This window comes from Ornithodoros turicata, chromosome 5 (genome assembly GCF_037126465.1).
Source record: "Ornithodoros turicata isolate Travis chromosome 5, ASM3712646v1, whole genome shotgun sequence".
In the NCBI taxonomy this organism is placed as follows: Eukaryota; Metazoa; Arthropoda; class Arachnida; order Ixodida; family Argasidae; genus Ornithodoros; species Ornithodoros turicata.
In genome coordinates, this window is record NC_088205.1 from 21,393,797 (window position 1) to 21,413,275 (window position 19,479).

At 46.0% G+C, this 19,479-nt stretch overlaps 1 protein-coding gene across 1 annotated transcript; it reads left to right on the top strand.

Moving 5' to 3' along the window:
- Nucleotides 1-1,885: 1,885 nt before the first annotated feature.
- Nucleotides 1,886-18,803, top strand: LOC135394193 (acid phosphatase type 7-like). Its single transcript, XM_064624795.1, has 13 exons — nucleotides 1,886-2,009; nucleotides 2,118-2,347; nucleotides 11,690-11,884; nucleotides 11,951-12,133; nucleotides 13,799-13,824; nucleotides 13,876-13,973; nucleotides 14,040-14,114; nucleotides 14,177-14,291; nucleotides 16,895-17,008; nucleotides 17,062-17,190; nucleotides 17,566-17,637; nucleotides 17,697-17,834; nucleotides 18,519-18,803. Exons 2-13 carry the CDS (start codon nucleotides 2,248-2,250, stop codon nucleotides 18,576-18,578), a joined length of 1,305 nt encoding a protein of 434 aa, XP_064480865.1. The 5' UTR covers nucleotides 1,886-2,009; nucleotides 2,118-2,247; the 3' UTR covers nucleotides 18,579-18,803.
- The last annotated feature ends 676 nt before the right edge of the window (nucleotides 18,804-19,479 follow it).

Consider the following 19,479-nt stretch of genomic DNA (forward strand, 5'->3'; position numbering starts at 1 on the left):
GTTTACATCTACTGTTGATCACATTCATTTATCACATATATTCTTATATATTATTATTATATCACATATTACATCACATTAAATTTAAAATTTAGCATATATGAGAAAATATCAGGAGGGAAGTTGCTATTCATTGCTCATTCCAACCTAGAATTGAGTGCTACAAATTTAGTACCTGACCATTATCATTCATAAAATATATATTGCCATTGTAGCAAGGTCACAAAACAATAAATGTAGTCTTTTGCGACCTCCCTGCACGTTCATTGTATCTTGAAACGCATAAGTGCAAGAAATAAATCTTGAACTTGAATAAACTTGATGTTGTATAAACTTGACATAAAATGTATAATATAATGAATGATATAAAATACTGAATAAACTTGAACTCGTATATTCTCTTTACTCATCATCAGTGATCTCATTACAAAGGCATATCGTGTTAGACTTTTTTGTTTGCATTTCACAGACTGGGTACACGAGGGTCAAAATGACAAAATCACAACTGTTTCAAGCTCCAAATAGTCCTGTTGCAAGTTGAAGACCATATGTGGAGCTGCATTTTTTGGAACATGCTCCACATAACAAGCATGACAAAGTCAGCACTGGATAGCAGGACCCCGTCCCCAAACAGCTTTTCTCACGCTGCAGTTGTATTCAACAAAAGCATGTGAGTGCTGGAGAAGGACATTCAGTTTGGCACAACCGCGCCTGCAAATAATCAGAACAAATAAAGGAAGAAGCAAACAAACATAGAAGGGCTGTATATACTTCAAAAAGAGATAAGTCCTGTGTCTCAAGGAGGTGTTACCACTTTCTAAGTAACTTAATTGATTAAGCTTACATCACTACCTGATGTCCTAACGAGTGTGGTCTAATTGCGTGAAGTAATTATTTGGGCGCTGCTTCGGTGTGTCCATATTTGCGAGGCAAAGCACCGCTGTCGTTTACTAAAAGACTCTTTCTAAGGCGATGCTTCATATAAATCATACTAAACGCATACACGGCTAAAACAACGGCTGTGATTCTACAGAACGACCTCTTTCTGCCATGCGAGTATATCTTTTCCCGGACCGTTCTTTATGGAACAATTTTTGTTCAGAACGCAGTACGGGATATTATATACATGGTTGTTGTTAACCTCAAGTCGTTTCTTATTGAAATATTGGCTGGGAAACGTGCTGTAGTACAATCCCCAGCGTTGCACTGCGGTGACGGTCTAGTTTCGGAATGCAAAACATAACGTAATTAAGAATCGAACGGCGGGACACCTGTGAAACACTGTTAGGATACATCAGTATACTGGCACCTTACAAAATTGTGTGATGACAAACAACGATCAATGCTAGCAGCGCAATAAATACTCACAATCTCTGTTGCCTCCCATTGTTTTCTATGGGCACACACAGCACTTTAGGGCCCACCAACATGGCGGCCCGAAGGCACGCCTCTCCCATGCGCGATCCAGCCTTTATACATAGATATCAGTGTTGTAGATAGAGATCAGTGCGTCCGATGACGCGAAAAGCATGCAGCGCCTCGCTTTATCCCACAAAGGAACTCGCGAGCTTCGGAGGATATCGGGTACCTCAATACCAGCGGGCGCTAGCATTGAGTAGTGCATTCTTAGTATTTTCACCTCGTAGGGGTGGGGGTGTATCGTATAGGGGCGGGGGGTGATTATCCATACCTGCTGCTTTTGCGGCGAATTTTGCCTTTCTGATCGGTACTTGCGGAGGGGGGGGGGAGGGTATTGCAAGATTTTTGGGGTATGTTAGGGAGGCGCTGGGGATAACCCCTGGTCTAGGGGGGGGGACTGAGGGAGGAGGCACCCTAGGCTCCACCTGGCCCTGCTCTCTCTGCCGCTGCAAAGAGCGGGATGTGCTCCTTCGTGGCTGTCCAAGTTTTCGCTATCGGCGTCATCCAAGGGATAGCAACTGCGATTACCTTCCCAAACCATTCAAACTTGAAGTTCTCGGTTTTGCCTTTCTCGATTATCCCATATAAAGGTTCGATTGATTTGCTTGGCGACTTTCTTCAAACTGTCCCATGTATTCGTCGTTGTTCGAAAGAGAAAAGAAAATTCCTTAGCTAGATATCACCTCCTCATGTTTCAGGACCTGCACTCAACAACTCGTGATCGCAGCGCGTGGAAGACACATGAGAAGCTTACTGATAAATCATCACAGAAAGGGAAGCTGATATCGTAGTCCGGGGCGCGTTCGCACACGGTGCGGCTAGAAGAGAATGAAGCTCTTTGTGAGGTCGCTCTTTTTGTTGGTGCTTTCATCAGTGACAACGGGTGAAATATACGTTCAACCGGAACAGGTACACCTATCCTATGGAGGTGAGTGGCCTCTCAGTGTTTCAATGCGAGTGCAAAATATTTGCCACCAAACAACGTCGCTTTCTTCAAGAACTATGGGATGAAAATGGGAGGTCCTCGCGATGATATCTGAGGGCAACGCGTTATATGGCGTCACTGTTTTGGGAGCTGTCTTTCAACCTAGAGACCAGGGTGCCGAACTGAAATATTTGCGAGTTCGGTTCAGGTACACTTCCTCGCGGGTCCATAACGGTTCAGGGCACTGCAGAAAAGGTTGTGCAAAACGTTCTTTGGTTCCCGAGGCCTTCCCACGAACACATCAAGTCAACAGCGTTTTTTTTTTTTTTTTTTTTCACATCAAGCACTGATTTATTTTGATATGTATATGATGACAACGCAAGCGCGCGTTATTGAATGCAAGCAGAAGCAAGAAAATGTTAGCAAAGGGGATCATGGGATGAGGCCCATATTTGCCGCTTTTATGGCGTCTGGCCGGTATTTTTCTTTTTTTTTGGGGGGGGGGGGGTACGTCCTATTTTGCCTAATGCTATTTTTAGGGTTAAGAAGGCGAGAGGGGTGCCTGCCATTAGGCGAAATGAGAGTGCCAACAAGTGGGAGTTACAATCACTGATTGACGTCAGCAGGGAATGGCTCCGCCCTTGTGTGCAGCCCGGACACCTTACAAAGTTCTAATCAAGTGTGGCGAAAAAGGCGGCTCTACCCCCCCCCCCCCCCCCTCATACCAAGACAGCTCATGTCAGGACAACTCATACCCAGGGATGTGCAGTATCGCAGTATCGTACTGTAGTTAAACTACTGCATGATAGTTAAAAAGTAGTTAGAAATTACTCGCAAAATGGTAGTTCCAATTTACTTTTTGTAGTTAACTACAGTAGTTGGGTTACAGCAGGCAAGAACTGCTGCGCTTTTTTTTTTTTTTTTTTTTCACTTAGCTTCCGTGTGCATCACGGCCTTCTTTCTTTGTGCTTACGTATAAAGACAACTTTCTTTCCATCTTGCGCATAACACGCATGCACAAAATATCAGCACTGTGCATCTGACGCAGGCAGCAAAAGCTCATCCAGCAGCGTCATTCAGGGAGAGAATTGCGCAACACAGTGTAATGCTCAACGCACGTGCACAGAGAGCACGCTTTGCCTGGGACAAGAGCTCGAAGCGCGTGAGGCGAGAAAGGTTTTGGACGGGGAGTCAGGACAGTATCCAACGTGTTGCAACAGCACCGTCAGCTGTCGAAGCATTGGTCAAACAGGTTGAATTAAACTGGAGCGGGTTTGCCAGATAGGAATAATTGCACGTAGCCAAATATTTAGCTCAGGTAGTCAAATGTAGCCAAATATTTTTTGTAGCCAACAAAGCACCCAACATTCCGCGACGTTTACCTTTTACTTTTTCACCGTGGCTTTCATGGTGAGTTTGACTGACCAACTGCCTGAAACGTTTGCGACCAGCTCCCGTGGCATAGTGGTTAGGATGATCGCTTTCCACGCCGAGACTGGGAGGTGACACGGGTTCGAATCCTGTCTCCGGCTGTGCTGTCTGAGGTTTTCCCTGGGTTTTCCGAAGACTTTCCAGACGAATGTCGGCACAGTTCCCCCTGAAGTCGGCCCAGGACACATACTAACCCCACTGTCCCCCACTCCTTCCTGCTATGCTCTCTCCATCTATCCACGTCTATACGTCGCTCATAGCCACAGTTGCTTCGCGGCGCTAACACGGAATTAAAAAGAAACGTCTGCGAGTGCTGCACTTTTGAGTTGAGTTGATAAGATTAAAAAAAAATGGAGAAATAGACACTCACTATGAGAGCCGGCTACTCCAGATCACTTAGGAAAACACAAATGGCTATCTACAATAAAACGAATGAATGACAAAGACTCTCAGCCACGTTTCTATAGTAAAGCCCAACTGGTTGTAGGCAGCTCTTCTCCCGAACTCTAGGCAGGGAATGTGCACTATGTGTGGTATTTATTGCAGCTAGTATAGATGAGGTAGCATTTAGTATACAAATAATGAAATACACAAGGGGGCGGCTCCAGCCGCGAAGCCTTCAATTGAGTAACCAGAAACCTTATGAGTCATTACTGTGTTCCTCCAGTTGCACACTGCACTCTCCCCATAAATTACATCACTGCTGAACTAGCCGGGAGACCATCGACGTACCGGTTTCGTACTGGACGTAGCATTGTGCGGACGCCGCTATTTTTTTTTAATTTTTTTTCTTCTCTTTTCTATCTAGGAGCAGAAAGAGATGGCGTATATGTTGAGGACTCCTGAGGAAGTGCTTCAAAAACCCGCAAATATCGTTTCCTTGTGTCATGCAGGACTGATCAGTTGGAATTCGGAAGAATAGCCAAAAAAGAAAGAAAAAGTAGCAGACTCCGTTTTTAAGGCTTCAAACGAAACCGAAAGTAGCCCAATTTGGCTACACTGCTGGTTAGGTGCGGAATGGAGACATTCGTAGGTTAAGTTTGCTACAGAAGTGCTACGGCACATGAGCAGAAAGTACGTCTTTTGTGTTAATCAGGGTACGTAACGATCGACGCAACAGCACATTCAAAAAGCTTATGTCCCCTCCGTCGTCAGATTGGCGGTCATGACTGTATCATTGCATGACATATGACTACATCTATAGGCGCCGACTGCGGGGGCCCTTGCCCCCCCGGAACATGAACTAGGGGGGGGGGGCGCCGCCTCCCCGGGAAGTCCCGCTAAGAGACTGACACCAACCTTTGGGGCTCGGCGCGCCCGGGTCAAAAGAGCGAACAGACCCCAAACCCCAAAAATGCATCTTGCAATTTGTAAAATATGTATCCGCCCACCATACTCATTATCACAGTAGAAGGTGAGGCGAAGAAACACAGAAGATGACACAACACATAGCCTGAATTTCACCCAAAGCAATCAGATCAATGAAACGAGGCAATCGAAAAGGTACCAGCAGCTGGCCAGTGAGGTGTAACGGTATCTTCGGAACACATATCCGTTGGGAGCGGGTTCAACTCCCGCTGCTCCATTTCATTGACCATATTCATTATATTGCGCGCAAACACCGAGGATTCAATGCATTTTGTTCCTTTTGCACTCAGTTTTCAAAGGCGTAATGCCTTCAGTTGTGCACATGTTCACTGTTTACGCTATCTCTGTTTCTTCCTTTTTCTTTCTTTTTTTTTTCTGTTCTTCCTTCCTCTTATTTCTATACCAGTTCTGCATACATCATAGGATCAAGCCAGAGTGTGTGATTCTTGAGCTTTAGTTTTGTGTTCTTCATTTTTCTTTTCCTTTTCTTTCCTTCTTTTTGTTTTCTTTTGCGTTCTTCTTTTCTTTGCCTTTTTTGTCTTCCCCTTTCACTTTTTTTTTTGAAATTACAATCCGACATCCCATCTGGCTTACGTTTCCTTTCTTTTTTTCTTAATAAACATATCCCCCCCCCCCCCCAGCCAGAGTACTTACTTCGCGGTGCGCCCTTGCCCCCCTCCCCCACCCCCACCCCCACCCCGGGAAAATGAAAACTCTCCGCCTCTGACTACATCAGTATTGTATGGAGGGGCGTGTGCTGCGCTACGATTGTTCCGGGTGTGGGAGCTCACTCTCACTGTCACGCTCCCCATGCAGCCACACGCTATTTCTATGCCTAAACGGTCATAGATACAACGACGCGCACAAAATATCAGAGTAGTTACAAATGTAGTTTCAACTATTACGGCTGTGATGTCGTGACACTATGAGTAGTTAAACTAAAATTTGATGCAGTAGTTAGTAGTTATAGTTAAACTACCGAAAAAGTAGTTACAGCACGTCTCTGATCAAAGCTGGACAACTCATACCGGGAGAACTTATACCAGGACTAGAGTCACTAATTAGTAGCTTATTTAGTGACTCTAACCAGGACGAATAATACCAAGTGAACTCATGCCACACTCATCTCATTCCAATTCGAGTCGCGCCGGGGAAGGCCACATGAGGAAAAATGTCACAGAATGTGACTTATAGGGAAGGAAATGTACGAATCCCACAAATAACATTCATTGAAGTACAGCGGCGTAGCTATAGAAAGGTATTAGGAGGGGTTTGTAGGGGTTAGTTAGGGGACAGCATAAAGGATAACCCTAGAGCACTCTGGTGCTCAAGTGACTAGAGATAAGTGCGGGTATGAAAATTAGTACCCGCACCGCACCGCACCCGCACATCCGCACGCGTATCCGCATACCCGCAGCCCGATGTGTACACATGCTTCAGTTATGCCACATTATCATTACAGCACGAAATGATCTGTTGATGCTGGGGACACTGTCCGTTAGCAAGCCACTTTTCCAACGCGTACGCTGTGGCGACTGCTGACATGGTTGCCAGCTTACTGATGCGAAGCGTACCAGTCGTGGTGTCCAAAGATAGCCAAAATTAACCCTGTGTGGCAAATAAAAAGAACTTTATTTTGAGATGATGATTTGGATATGGAACGTCTTGGAAAGTATTTTGGGCCAAATGTTCGCAATGAATCGGGTCATACACGAAAATCCGACGAGTTGGTTTTGCGCCCGCGGGTATTACGGGTATACCAGCGTAATCCGCGGAGGCAGTGCGGGTCCACCCGCACCTTACCCGCAACCCACGATGACAAGGAAATGTGTACCCGCGAAGAACAAAGTTGCGCGGGTACCCGTAGGAAAAGCAAGGAAACAGCAACCACTTAATACATCTCTGGTAAAAAATCTGGCCGATAGGTTTAATTCCTATTTCCTATCGGCCTCCGCCCAAGGTAGCTGCATGTAGCAACAGCATATCAACAGCAAGCTATGAACAATACATGACTTAATTGTAATTCCTTTTTTATCTTTCCTGTTTGGAAGAGGAGATACAGGAGATTTTATTGCGATTCAGAGTCTGCTCTTTTATCTGTCTGCCACCAGCGCATATATGCAATCTAATCGTGTCCACGTTGTCTTCCCTGAAAGGTTAAAGAGAGCGAGAGCCACTCCTGTTAGTGAAGGGTCTGAACTTTCCAGTCTGTCCGGTTATCGACCCATCTCCATCCTGCCACTGTTCTCGAAAGTTGTAGAGAAAATTGTATTCGAGTGATTGTACTATGTGAACAATGTACTTACAGAGGCCCCAGTTTGGTTTTCCAAAAGGAAAATCCACGGAAATGGCTCTACTTTTTGTTAAAGAAACAATATTGGAGAATATCGAGAGGCGCTTATTTATGGCAGGTCTTTTCTTGGGCCGACAAAGGGACTTTGATTCACTTGATCACGGTGTTTTGCTAGGTAAGCTAGCATTTGGCGTGGCCCTCAAGCTCTTTTGTATACCTCCAAGACCGTTTCCAATACTCCTGTGACCTCAGAGCTGTTGCCATGAATGCGGAGATGTGTTCTTCACAGCATTTCATCTCCGGTAGCCGACCGGATGAACTACTATCCCATCAGTTACAACGCACTCGCCTGTGTGATATCTCATTTGCGTCTGTCATGTGTGTGTGTGCGAGTGTGTATGCCTCATCTTTTTCATCGTCATCCCACTCATGTACTAACCCACAGGCACTGAGGTATGGTACCGCAATTGTTGCGGTGAATCACTTCATCCCATAATCATTCATAGTTGTTGTTGTTCCAACACATCGTTGCAAATGGAGTGAACTCGCAGATTTAATGAGAATTGTCCGTGGGGTACCCCAAGCTCCCTGCTCGGGCCACTGCTCTAATTTTTGTAAATGATATAGTGAATACATCTAAGGATGTCATGTTCACTAATATGCAGACGACACGAATGTTGCATAATGTAAAACCCCCGAGACTAGGGAACTCGGAAGGACAGACACAACATGAAGTTGAGACTTCGTGTTGTGTCTGTCCTTCCACCACATTTTTTCATTGACACGAATGTATTATTTTTCTATGGTCCATCGTTACCGGTTCTTCAAAGACAACTAAATGATTTCATGGTTGCACTCAGGGATTGGATGAATGTAAATCGGATGACGTTGAATGTTAAGAAGACCAAATAAATCATTTTCAGGGCCCGTGGTAAAAGGCTTTGACCTTTCCTTTGACCCGTCGTTAGGTTTAACAACTCAGTCGTTACAAGAGTGCAGTCAATAAAGTTCCTCGGAGTGATTTTCGAAGAAAGTCTTTCGTGGTCAAACCACGTCTTGTTTCTGAAAGGTGAGTTCGCTGAAGCTGTGGGTCTTTTAAACAGAGCAAGGACTACTCTACCTGCTAAGGCCAAGTTACACACACACCCACACACACACACATTGGATGATGATGAGGTGGGCGATTCACCGCCTCTGAGGCGGTATACACTGCCCTATTGCGCATTGGGAACGGATGAGGGGATGATGATGGGGCCTTTCAGAGAACCGTCACCAGACCGGTGGAGCACAAGTACTCCGCAAGAAGACGAAGGCCCTGCATCTGGTGGGCAGCGTTCGACCACGGGTAAGGCCAAGTTAATGTTTTACTGTTCTTGTATCTATTCTATTCTGGTATCTATAATAGCGTACTAGTCCTGGGTTCCACTACGTCAACAAATATTTACTTTATTGAGCGCATGCAAAATAAGGCGCTTCGCGCCATAGCGAACACTGGCTCCGATGCATCAGTAGAGCCAATTTGGAACAAATACAGTGTTTGGAGCGTTCATTTTTAAGCTAAAGCTGCTAGTGAACATCTTTGCTGAATTCACAGAAAGGCCCGACAAACATTCACGGATACTTTTGATACAGCAGGTGGCCGTGCACCTTACGGTTTACGGTATGCACACAGACTACCGGTCCCCAAGTGCAGAACAGATTATGGACGTTATAGAATGAGTTTTTCAATACATACTTATTTTAATGATAATTATGCATCAAACCTCGCATCAAACTTTCGCATCCAACCTCATCCACAGCTGCGGAACTCTATGCCATACTTTTCTTTCTGCAGCACATCGTTCACACGGGACTGGGTCGTATTCACTGACTGAACATCTGCGCTGCAAGCAATAGAAATTTCTGGCATCCGAGGCTCATCCGCACCGTTGGTTATGGATGTGTTAATGGCTTACAACGTTGTCTACGAAGCAGGGCACAGGCTGGTTCTCCAAAGGGTTCCAGCCCATTGCGGTGTCGAAGGCAATGAACAGGCCGACAGTGCCGCAGCAGCAGCTACCTCGTCTCGGCAACGGACGCGTATTGCACCGCTGAGAGGAGATCGTCGATCCGTACTTCGACGCCTCGTCACTCCTCTGGCTGCCCGCCAATGGACCGCTGACAATCTCCCCCCCACGCGCCATGCTGAGCAGAGTTGACCCAGCGCTCGGTTTCCGCATGCCTCGACGTATCTCTCGTCAAGATGCCGCATTAGTTCATCGAATGCGCCTCGATGTGGCTTTCACAGCACAGTACGGCGTTATCGCTCGAGGCAAGTTGACTTTCCCCACTGCAGCCACCGCGGTGCTTTAGAAGATCTGGAGCACATTCTTCTCCATTGCCCACACTACCAACCTTCCCGAACCGTACTCTCCCGACTAGGGCTTGACTCTCGCCCCCTCTCTCTCACAAAATTGCTTGGTCCCTGGCCACATCCAGCCCACCAACAACGCTCTGCCCTCAAGGCTCTCTTCACCTTTCTGGACACCATATGACTTCGATCCATATTGTGAAGGGGCTCATTATTTCATTCCCCGCATCACAACCAGCAATGGGGTAGAGTATCGCCCCTGGCGGTGGATCTCCCCAGTCATCATCTCGTAATAAAGTTGTTGTTTGACAATTATGAACTGATTTCTTCATTGAAATCGCCTAGGCAAGTAAGACAATGGGTCTTAGTTTCCGAGAATACGGTCAGGCGAACTTATAGTATGTGTCCAAACCACATGTGTTATATGTTAATAGCAGAAATTCCCCGAATGTAATATGTTCTTTCCATTGCGCGCTTGCGTAGTGTTTGATATGATGTGAAGTGTGTGCATGTGTGTTTGAGCTTGTTGTTGTTTCATTGTTTCCTTGACTATATTTTGTGATCCTGCCTTGACGGGGGGCTGAGCCCCTTTTGCAGGACACTTAAACAAATAAACAAACAATAAGCAAACTTTACGTGGGAGAGGGGGAAATATCCTCCTCTCCCAAATGCATACTGAAGTGTCGTTGAAGCGCTCTACATGCCAAATAAGGAGTTTTGAAAAGAAACCAAATGGAAATTGTCCCACATTTTCGTCGTCGCGTGGAATACTAAGACAGTAATCAGTAGAAGAACGGCCTCAACCTGTATATTGGCTCATCGCAATCCTATCCGCAAGAGGTCCATTGGCACGCTTCTCCAGACATTGTTTTCCTGATGTCTTTTTAATTTCTGAACTGAATCTTTCAGATCAATGTTTTCTTTCGATACTGTTTTCTCATCTCTTCCACAAGCGCAATGGGGCAGTGTACTGCCATAATGGCAGTGAACGACCCACCATATCATCATCCCATTTATGTGTGTGTGTGTGATACTGTTGTCTTCACTTTCACAGTTCTGTTATGACGATGTATTCGCATGTAATTTCACAGTGGGGTCTTTGTTCAACATGATTTACACTTTATTGCTAATTTTTTGCCCAACAATTTCAAAATCACTTTCGGGAAGCGATGTGAACTGGCAGCAAGGTGCAAGGGGCTTATGTTGTGTGCGTCATTGATAGCAGTTTGGAATATGCTCTCAATGGCAATTCTTCTATAAAAGAGAAGGCATCTCCTTTAGAGGGCGATGAATTGGTGCAACAACGTTCACTGTGCTTCAGTAAGTGTTATATTTGTGGGATTCGTACATTTCCTTCAATGTAAGTCACATTGTGTGATATTTTTTCCTGGTATGGAATTTTCCGGCGCGACTTGAGATGAGTGTGGTATGAGTTCACTTGGTATGATTTGTCCCGATATGAGATGTCATGGTATGAGTTGTCCCGGTGTTGAGTATGCCGGAAGGGAGCGGCACTGGGAAAAGATGAAGCGAGCGGGTTCGCACGAGCAAATCGAAAAAACCGCGAATAAATAAGCGAAGCGAATCTGGACCCCTTTGCGCTTGTTAGGAGCCCCACTCTCATTGGCGTCAGTGCTATTTCTCGGAGCATCACACGCTGCGCTCTGTCATAGGGCTGTGGTAGTGGGTCTCTTATCGTACATCGTGTTCTCCAACCGCTTCTAGGCACTTGATTCCTACTCTCATACACCTTCAACCAGCTGTCAGTTCGGTTTTCGGTTCGGTTCAGTCACAGTTCGACACCCTGCTAGAAACCATGACATTCCAGTGCCTTTTGTTAGTTTTCTGCAACTACAAATAAAACTAAATAGAAAAAACGGCTCCCTTCTTGATATTTGTGCAGCGGAGCCCAGCGAGATGATGGTCACATGGACGACCTTCAACTGGACAAACGAGTCCATGGTGGAGTATGGCGTCGGACGTCCCCGACACCGGACGGCCGGGAACTGCACCAAGTTCACGGACGGCGGACAACAACACAGGACACTGTTCATACACAGAGTTCTACTGACGGGACTGAAACCAAATACACTGTACAGTAAGGGCCGGGTCGTTTTGTCCAAGGGGAAAAAGATAAAAGGTTGTGCCTTATTCTGCCTTTAAGGATACCATTGTGGCAACGATCGTCATGGTTGGAGCCCTATATTCTGGTTCCGTACAATGCCGGTCTCTACTTGGAGTCCTGTCCTGGCAGTGTACGGAGACATGGGAAACGTGAACGCCCAGTCACTGCCATTTCTGCAGGAAGAGGCTCAGAATGGATCCATCCATGCTGTCTTACACGTTGGTAGGAACCTGCTCAGACCGCAAATCTGCATGTTTTTGTTCTGTTTTTTTTTCTTTTTTTTTTTCTGTGGTCCAGCTTCCAATAGAAGATATATGCATGCTTTGGGGCGAATGAAACCGTACGAATGCATGAAAATTCGTATTTTGCAGGTTAGCGCACGGTTGGATTTATGTTGCATGTGTTTTTGCGTGAATGCACACTTAGACTGGCCAGACGTGCGAAGAGAGAAGAAAAATGGTGTAAGCACGACAGTGCATCTGAGGCTCACGCAGACAGTGGCAATGGGGTGGGCAGTAATACTACTTTTCCGTATTATGATACTAATACAAACACTTTTTGAAAATGTGTTATAATACATAATACTAATACTGTATTATGGTAATAAAGGAATACATAACTTTTTGAAAAGCCCAGGGCATACACAACATTTATTTCACAATTTTCAGAGCCTGTCGCATGAAACAATAGATGCATTACTGATTATTTGGCTTTGATAACATCTTCTCAAAAATTTAATCTTTGAGTCAGTGGTGGATCCAGGTGGAGGGGCGGTTGGACGATGGCCGCCCCCGAAAAAAGTCAGTTTATACATTGGATTTCCCTCTCTCCCCTCCCCCACTACGCGCCCCGACAAAGAAACCGCCCTCCCCCCTGGATATTTGCATATTGAATATGTCACAAGACGTCTAAGACCTTTAATAAGAGCATGAGTCGAGCAGATTTGGAAGCGCCATCGGGTATATAGTCATCCATCCACCTGCGCGCGAGCTTAACTCTTTGGTCGCAATCAGCTGTCGAGTCTGTCATGCACGCTCAAACAAGAATCGGTGTGCACCTTCAGACAAAGCTACGGAATCTGGGTGTGCCGACCACAAGAAGGCAGTGGGACAAGTTCTTCGAGACATAAGCATGCTGAATCCGCTTTTAATATTGAATGCAGAAAAATGTTAACACAAGTGAATGAAAAAGAATAGTACCTCTGTTGGTTCTTGCGTTTTGTTTTTTGTTTTCGGATACTGACAATACCGCAATGACAATACCTTACAACGCAACGTAATGGACCTCTCCCTGCTTGTAAACAAATGACGCCGTAGTGTTCGACAGCGCCACCAATTTGGTAGAGTTGAACTACGCTCCAAGTTGGGCGAATAGGGTCGTGCCCGAAACCCACGGTCTTGAGGGGATTACGATGGTCCCTGAAAGGCACGCAAACTTCAGTCTTACTTTTCTTTCGACAGACCTCTACCCGAGGAACGTCACCATGATGTTGGTAGACAGACTGAAACCGAAACAAATCGGAAGGGGAGGGCTTGGTTCCACGAATGGGCACTTGTTCGCTCCCTCCTATTGAAAGAAAAGTAGGACCGAAGGTCGCGTCCCTTTCAGGGACCATCTAATCCCCCCCAAGACCGTGCCTTTCGAGCGCGACATTGTTCGCCCCCTAGCTTCGAGCGTAGTGTTCAAGTCTACTACACTGGTGACGCTGTCGAACACTATGACGTCATTCGTTCCCACTTCTGGAACCCTCCCCTTCGTGATGACGTTTCTCGGGTAGAGGTCTATTTTAAGACGAAAACGGCGGTTATACTCATTCCCCACTTCTCGAGTTTGTCATATCCTGTGGTCATATATGCGGATCTCTTCAATAGTCCTTTAATGCTGTAGGTGACTTTGCGTACGACATGGACACGGTAAGCCTGAAATGTCATCCGCGTCGGCCCAAATGACGTGTGTGATTCCAGAATGAAGCTAGAGTTGGGGACGAGTTCATGCGTCAAATCGAGCCGGTGGCCGCGTACGTGCCTTACATGACCTGCGTCGGCAACCATGAAAATAGATAGTGAGTGAGTCATAAATGTATTTCATCAAAGCCAAACTGCGTTCTCTGACAATAATTACTTTCCAGCAACTTCTCCAACTATGTGAACCGTTTCAGTATGATTGACCAACGGTCAAGGAAAATTAACAATCATTTTTTCAGGTAAGAATGAAACGTGCTTTTATGGAATTATGCCACCTACGGTTTTTTTTTTTTTTTTTCAGCTTCAACATCGGACCGGCGCACGTGATTGGTTTCTCTACCGAATTCTACTTCTTCGTCAATTATGGCTTCGAGCAGATTGCTCATCAGTACCAGTGGCTGGAGGAAGACCTCAAGGTTCGTTTCTTCAAAGACTCCACCCACAACAAAGCTTTACGGGCCATTTAAAAATTACTACCGTATTTGCTCGCATAATTCACGCACTTTTTAACCTGCCATACGACGCGCGTTTGTACCAGGTTAGCGACGACTTATGCTATGCCCTTCTACTGTGGTCGTAGTAGCGGCGGCGACTGCAAAATGCGGAAAAGGTGGCAGCAGAGTCCTTTAAAATGGAGGAACAGCCTTCCATCACAGTGCCAGACATATTATACTTGTTCTACGTTCTATGCCGTAGTCAAGTGCGCACTAGAGCAAACAAACGTTGAGGCCTACGATGACTTGAAAGAAGTACGAGGGCGAAATACCGTTCAGGGTCCTGCTATGACTGCATATGAGGGTGAAGATACCCGTGATCTTGGGAGGATTGTAAGGCCTGCCATGAGCAGAAGGTATACTGATGCCATGAAGGGTTGTGAGGCCTGCCATGAGCTGAAGGCATATGAGGGTGAAGGGCCTCGAGGCCTTGAAGGATTGTAAGGCCTGCTATATGAGTTGAAGGCATATGAGGGTGAAGGGTCCCGAGGTCTCGAAGGGTTGAGGCCTGCCATGAGTTGAAGACATAGTGATGCCATGGAGGGTTTGAGGCCTCCCATGAGTTGATGGCACCCTGGGACCATGAAAGGTTGTGAGGCCTGCCATGAGTTGAAGGCATATGAGGGTAAAGGGACCCGAGGCCTTGAAGGATTGTGAGGCCAGCTAGGAGTTGAAGGCATATTAGGGTGAAGGGCACTGAAGGTTTGAAGGATTGTGGGGCCTGCTATGAGTCAAAGGCATATGAGGGTGAAGGGCACCGAGGCCTCTGAAGGATTGTGAGGCCTGCTATGAGTTGAAGGCGTAAGAGGTTGAAGGATAAGAGGGTGAAGGGCCCCGATGCCTTGAAGGATTGTGAGGCTTGCTATGAGTTGAAGGCATATGAGGGTGGAAGGGCCCTGAGGCCTTGAAGGATTGTGAGGCCTGCTATGAGTTAAAGGCATATGAGGGTGGAAGGCCCTGAGGCCTTGAAGGATTGGGAAGTCCGCTATGAGTTGAAGGCATATGATGGTGAGGGGCCCCAAGGCCTTTGAAGGATTGTGAGGCCTGCTGTGAGTTGAAGGTGTAAAAGAGTGAAGAGGGGGGCCTCGAGGTCTTGAAGGATTGTGAGGCCTGCTATGAGTTGAAGGCATATGAGGATGAAGGGCCCTGAAGCCTTGAAGGATTGTGAGGCCTGCTATGAGTTAAGGGCATATGAGGGTGAACGGTAAGGCCCCTTGTTTTCTGCTGCGGCAAATTCAAAATTCCCGGATTTTCCGCGGCAAGGCGTCAATGGCTGCTTGGAGCGGGAAACACTATTTTCTTGGATAATGTGGGTACAAAAAGTATTTTATGAACTTCAGTGTACATGATACCTTGTGATCTCTTCTGACAGCGAATGCTGTTGTCAGCTACAATCATTTTCCTGCATAGTTTAAAGGAATTGTGAAATACTTGATCAGAATAGACGCTAAATTCGGAGCAAGCTCCCTAATCCCGTTCCAAAACCCAATCGTATTTACTCGCATAATTTGCGCACTTTTTCTCCCCCCAAAATCGGAAAATTTCGGGGAGCACAAATTGCGCGGGAACGTTCGTTACGATATTCAAACGACGCAAAATTTCAAAATTTTAGTATTCGGGTCATATCGGCTCTCAGCAGGGTCGATACTGACGTTTTCACTGCATTGCGCGAGCGCGAAAGGAGCACCCAAATACCGCGCAACTGCAGACGGTCGGAAGCGGCGATTCACTACCGCTCATATACCGGTGAAATACATCGAGACGGTGCTGGAAGACGCCACTAGTCCGCACTTGGTAACCGAAGCACGCTGTTTGCAAACTTTGTCAAGTTGTGCTGTTAGGTTTGTCCAGCGTTGCTTTCCGCATTTTGTAGTTCGAGTGACAGTATCGTCCATCGCGTCAGCGGACCATCAAAAGTGCGCGCAAATCAAACAAGATAACCGCAATATAACTTGCAATACTTCTCCTCCGACGCTGCACGTCGTACTAACTGTCCACATCGCGCCAATCGCGTCCTTCGACCCAATCGGATTTCCGCGGAATTCCGTGCAAAACGCCGCGAAATTTCGAGCAAATAAAGGATTCCGCAATATACCGTGCCAGATGAAGGATTCCGCGATGGATTCCGGATTCTGTGAAATTTCGCGGAATCGCGGAAAACCCGGGGCCTCAGTGAAGGGCCTCGAGGTCTTGAAGGATTGTGAGACCTGTTATGAGTTGAAGGCATATGGGGGTGAAGGGCCTCGAGGTCTTGAAGGATTGTGAGGCCTGCCATGAGTTGATGGCGTATGAAGGTGAAGGGCCCCGGAGCCCTGAAGGATTGTGAAACCTGCTGTGAGTTGAAGCCGTATGTGGGTGAAGGGCCCTGGTGCCTCGAAGGATTGTGAGCTAGGCCTGCTTGAGTTACTCAATAGGCTCAGTATTCGCTAAAAATATCCGAAAAATAAGCCCTCACTTGTACACTTTCAAAATCTTTGCAACTGTATATGTTTATTTGTTTTAATACTGTGAACATTTTGACCCAGGAAGCCAGCAAGCCAGAGAATCGTGCCAGACACCCATGGATCATAACGATGGGCCACAGACCAATGTATTGCAGTAACAACGACCGGGACGACTGCACTTTCAATGAAAGCATTGTTAGCATAATCACGGTCTCTCTGAAGCCATCTGCTCTGAGGTTCATTTTCAGGTCCGAAAAGGCCTGCCTATTCTACACCTGTATGGACTCGAGGACCTATTTCACAAATATGGAGTAGACCTGGAACTTTGGGCACACGAACATTCGTACGAACGGCTATGGCCTGTCTATGATCGAAAGGTTAGATACCAACGATGGTCATATCTCTATCGCCCAACTGTCTGTCAAGTTCTCAAACTTCACTGTGATTTTTGAGGTTTCACGATGCCCAACTGAATCTTGTTGCAGTTTCGTTTCCATGTGTCAAGGCCACAAACTTAAACAGTCGTTTTGCTGCTCAAAATGGAGCAGTAACTGAATATATTTGCCTGTCCTCGATGTGAAAAGGGAACCATTCTTCACAGAGCAGCACGAAATGCCAAGAAACAGCTCTTGGGACTGCTAAAGTCATAGGTCCCCAATTTAGTGGGCTACCATTTATCCCAATTCTGGGATAAATATAGTAGCATTTCCAGAAAGTGGTGAATAAGTAATTCTATTCAGACTTTACTGCAGGTGTACAATGGCAGCTATGATGCACCCTATACAAATCCTGGTGCACCTGTCCATATAGTGACTGGTTCTGCGGTAAGACACCCTTTCTGGTTCATGGAATTTCCTTTTATGCCACCACATCTGATTTGTAGGGCTGCCAAGAGAGGCTGGACCCTTTTGTTCCTCATCCACGCCCATGGAGTGCAGTGCGCATCTCTGATTATGGCTACAGCAGGATGACTTTGCACAATGCAACACATCTCACACTTGAGCAGTTATCTGCAGAAAAGGTGAGCCCCACACTACTTTTATACAACCCACAGTCAGCCCAAGGCAAAAAGCCCCCCCCCCCCCCCCCCCCTTTCCAGAGCCACAGTCTAAAAATTGTAACAACAGTACCTCTGGAAAAGTTTCTCTTCAGGGCTCTAATATTCCGTTGGGGCTTACTTTATTGCTCAACATAGCTCCTGCGATCTGGCATCCGGCACCCCTCTGGGGGAGGTGCCCGGGCGGCTGCCCCTTTTGCCCCCCCCCCCCCTCGGAACGGTTCTGGTACAGCCTATATTACATAATGTCCGGTTCTTGGGTATTGTCAGCTCCTCTCTAGAGATTCTCTCCCTCTCTATGGTGGACCATGCTGTGATGTTAATGCGATGCAATGGGCTGCGGGCAACCGTGATGTAATACTGAACAAAGTTCTATGAAAAGTGCTGACCTATGCTCGGATGACTTCCTATATTTAAAATGGGTCACTTTGTGAAGGTGCCCTTCATCTATGCACCTCCCTTTCGCAACGGAAGACAGATGTTGCTCATTGTGTAGAAAACGATCCTTTCTGCATTGATGAGAAAAAGATCAAAAGTAAGCCTACCAGGAATTCTTGGTGGGTTATTTGGTGCAGAAATTCTGGTGTAATGTTTTTAAGCTTGATAATGTCACAAGTCAGTGTGAAGCCAAAAATGACTTCCCTACAGGAAGGACAAATCTTGGACAAAATAACCATCGAGAAAGCCAGCCATGGACCCTACGTGTGAGCAACTGGGACCTGTCATTTGTAAATACACCAACGCAGCAGCAACGCCTGATGATGTTATGATAGCCCCGAAAGTTTCTCAAACTATACCCACCCACATGATATCCGATAAATATGTTCACCTTCTTGATAAAGTTGTTTGTTGCTGGTGAAAGAAACGTAACAAAGCGGTTTTTCCTCATACTTTGAATTGTACGTCCTGGCAAAATAAAAAGATGGATCACAATTTTTTCGTTTGATCACTGCAAAAATACTTTTTTTCTTTGTTGATCTTTCTCTGTATCCTAGGGTGTAAAACCAAAAAGTGGGTTCAGCTCTAGAAAAGAAAGATACTGGTTTTAACCAATATAAACTCACTTATACTGGATGGATGGGTGGTTGATGCAGTTAATGAGGAATAACCTAAATTGCTTTTGTTGTCGCTTCCTGTATCCATCCTAGGTTAGAATTCCACATCATTTGAAGTAATCTCCGCCCAGCAAAGTACATTTATTTATTATTCATGTCCAATATTAATATATGCAGACAGTATTACACCACATGGACGGGTGCCTCTCTAAGTGCCGTCTTCCTCCTGCCTGCATAAAAGGAGCATTGGAAAAGGAGATGGTCGAGTTGTCGTTGCGGTTATTTGAGTTCAGTGGCACTAAAGAACCCTGAAAACCTGTAACTTGATTTGGCCTTGTTTGACGGATGTGGACATGAAGAATTTGCTCTGCCAAAACATGTCTATATTTTGAGTGATATCAGATATCTTCAGGGATTTCAAGACTGTCGTGCCATCTCAGATTCTTTAATCACGCTCTTCCAAATACTTTCAGCGCTGACACTAACTTTTCCCCAATTTTTTAAAACCAAGAGTCATCGATTAAATGAAAGGGCCTACAGTTTCTCGTGCTCTA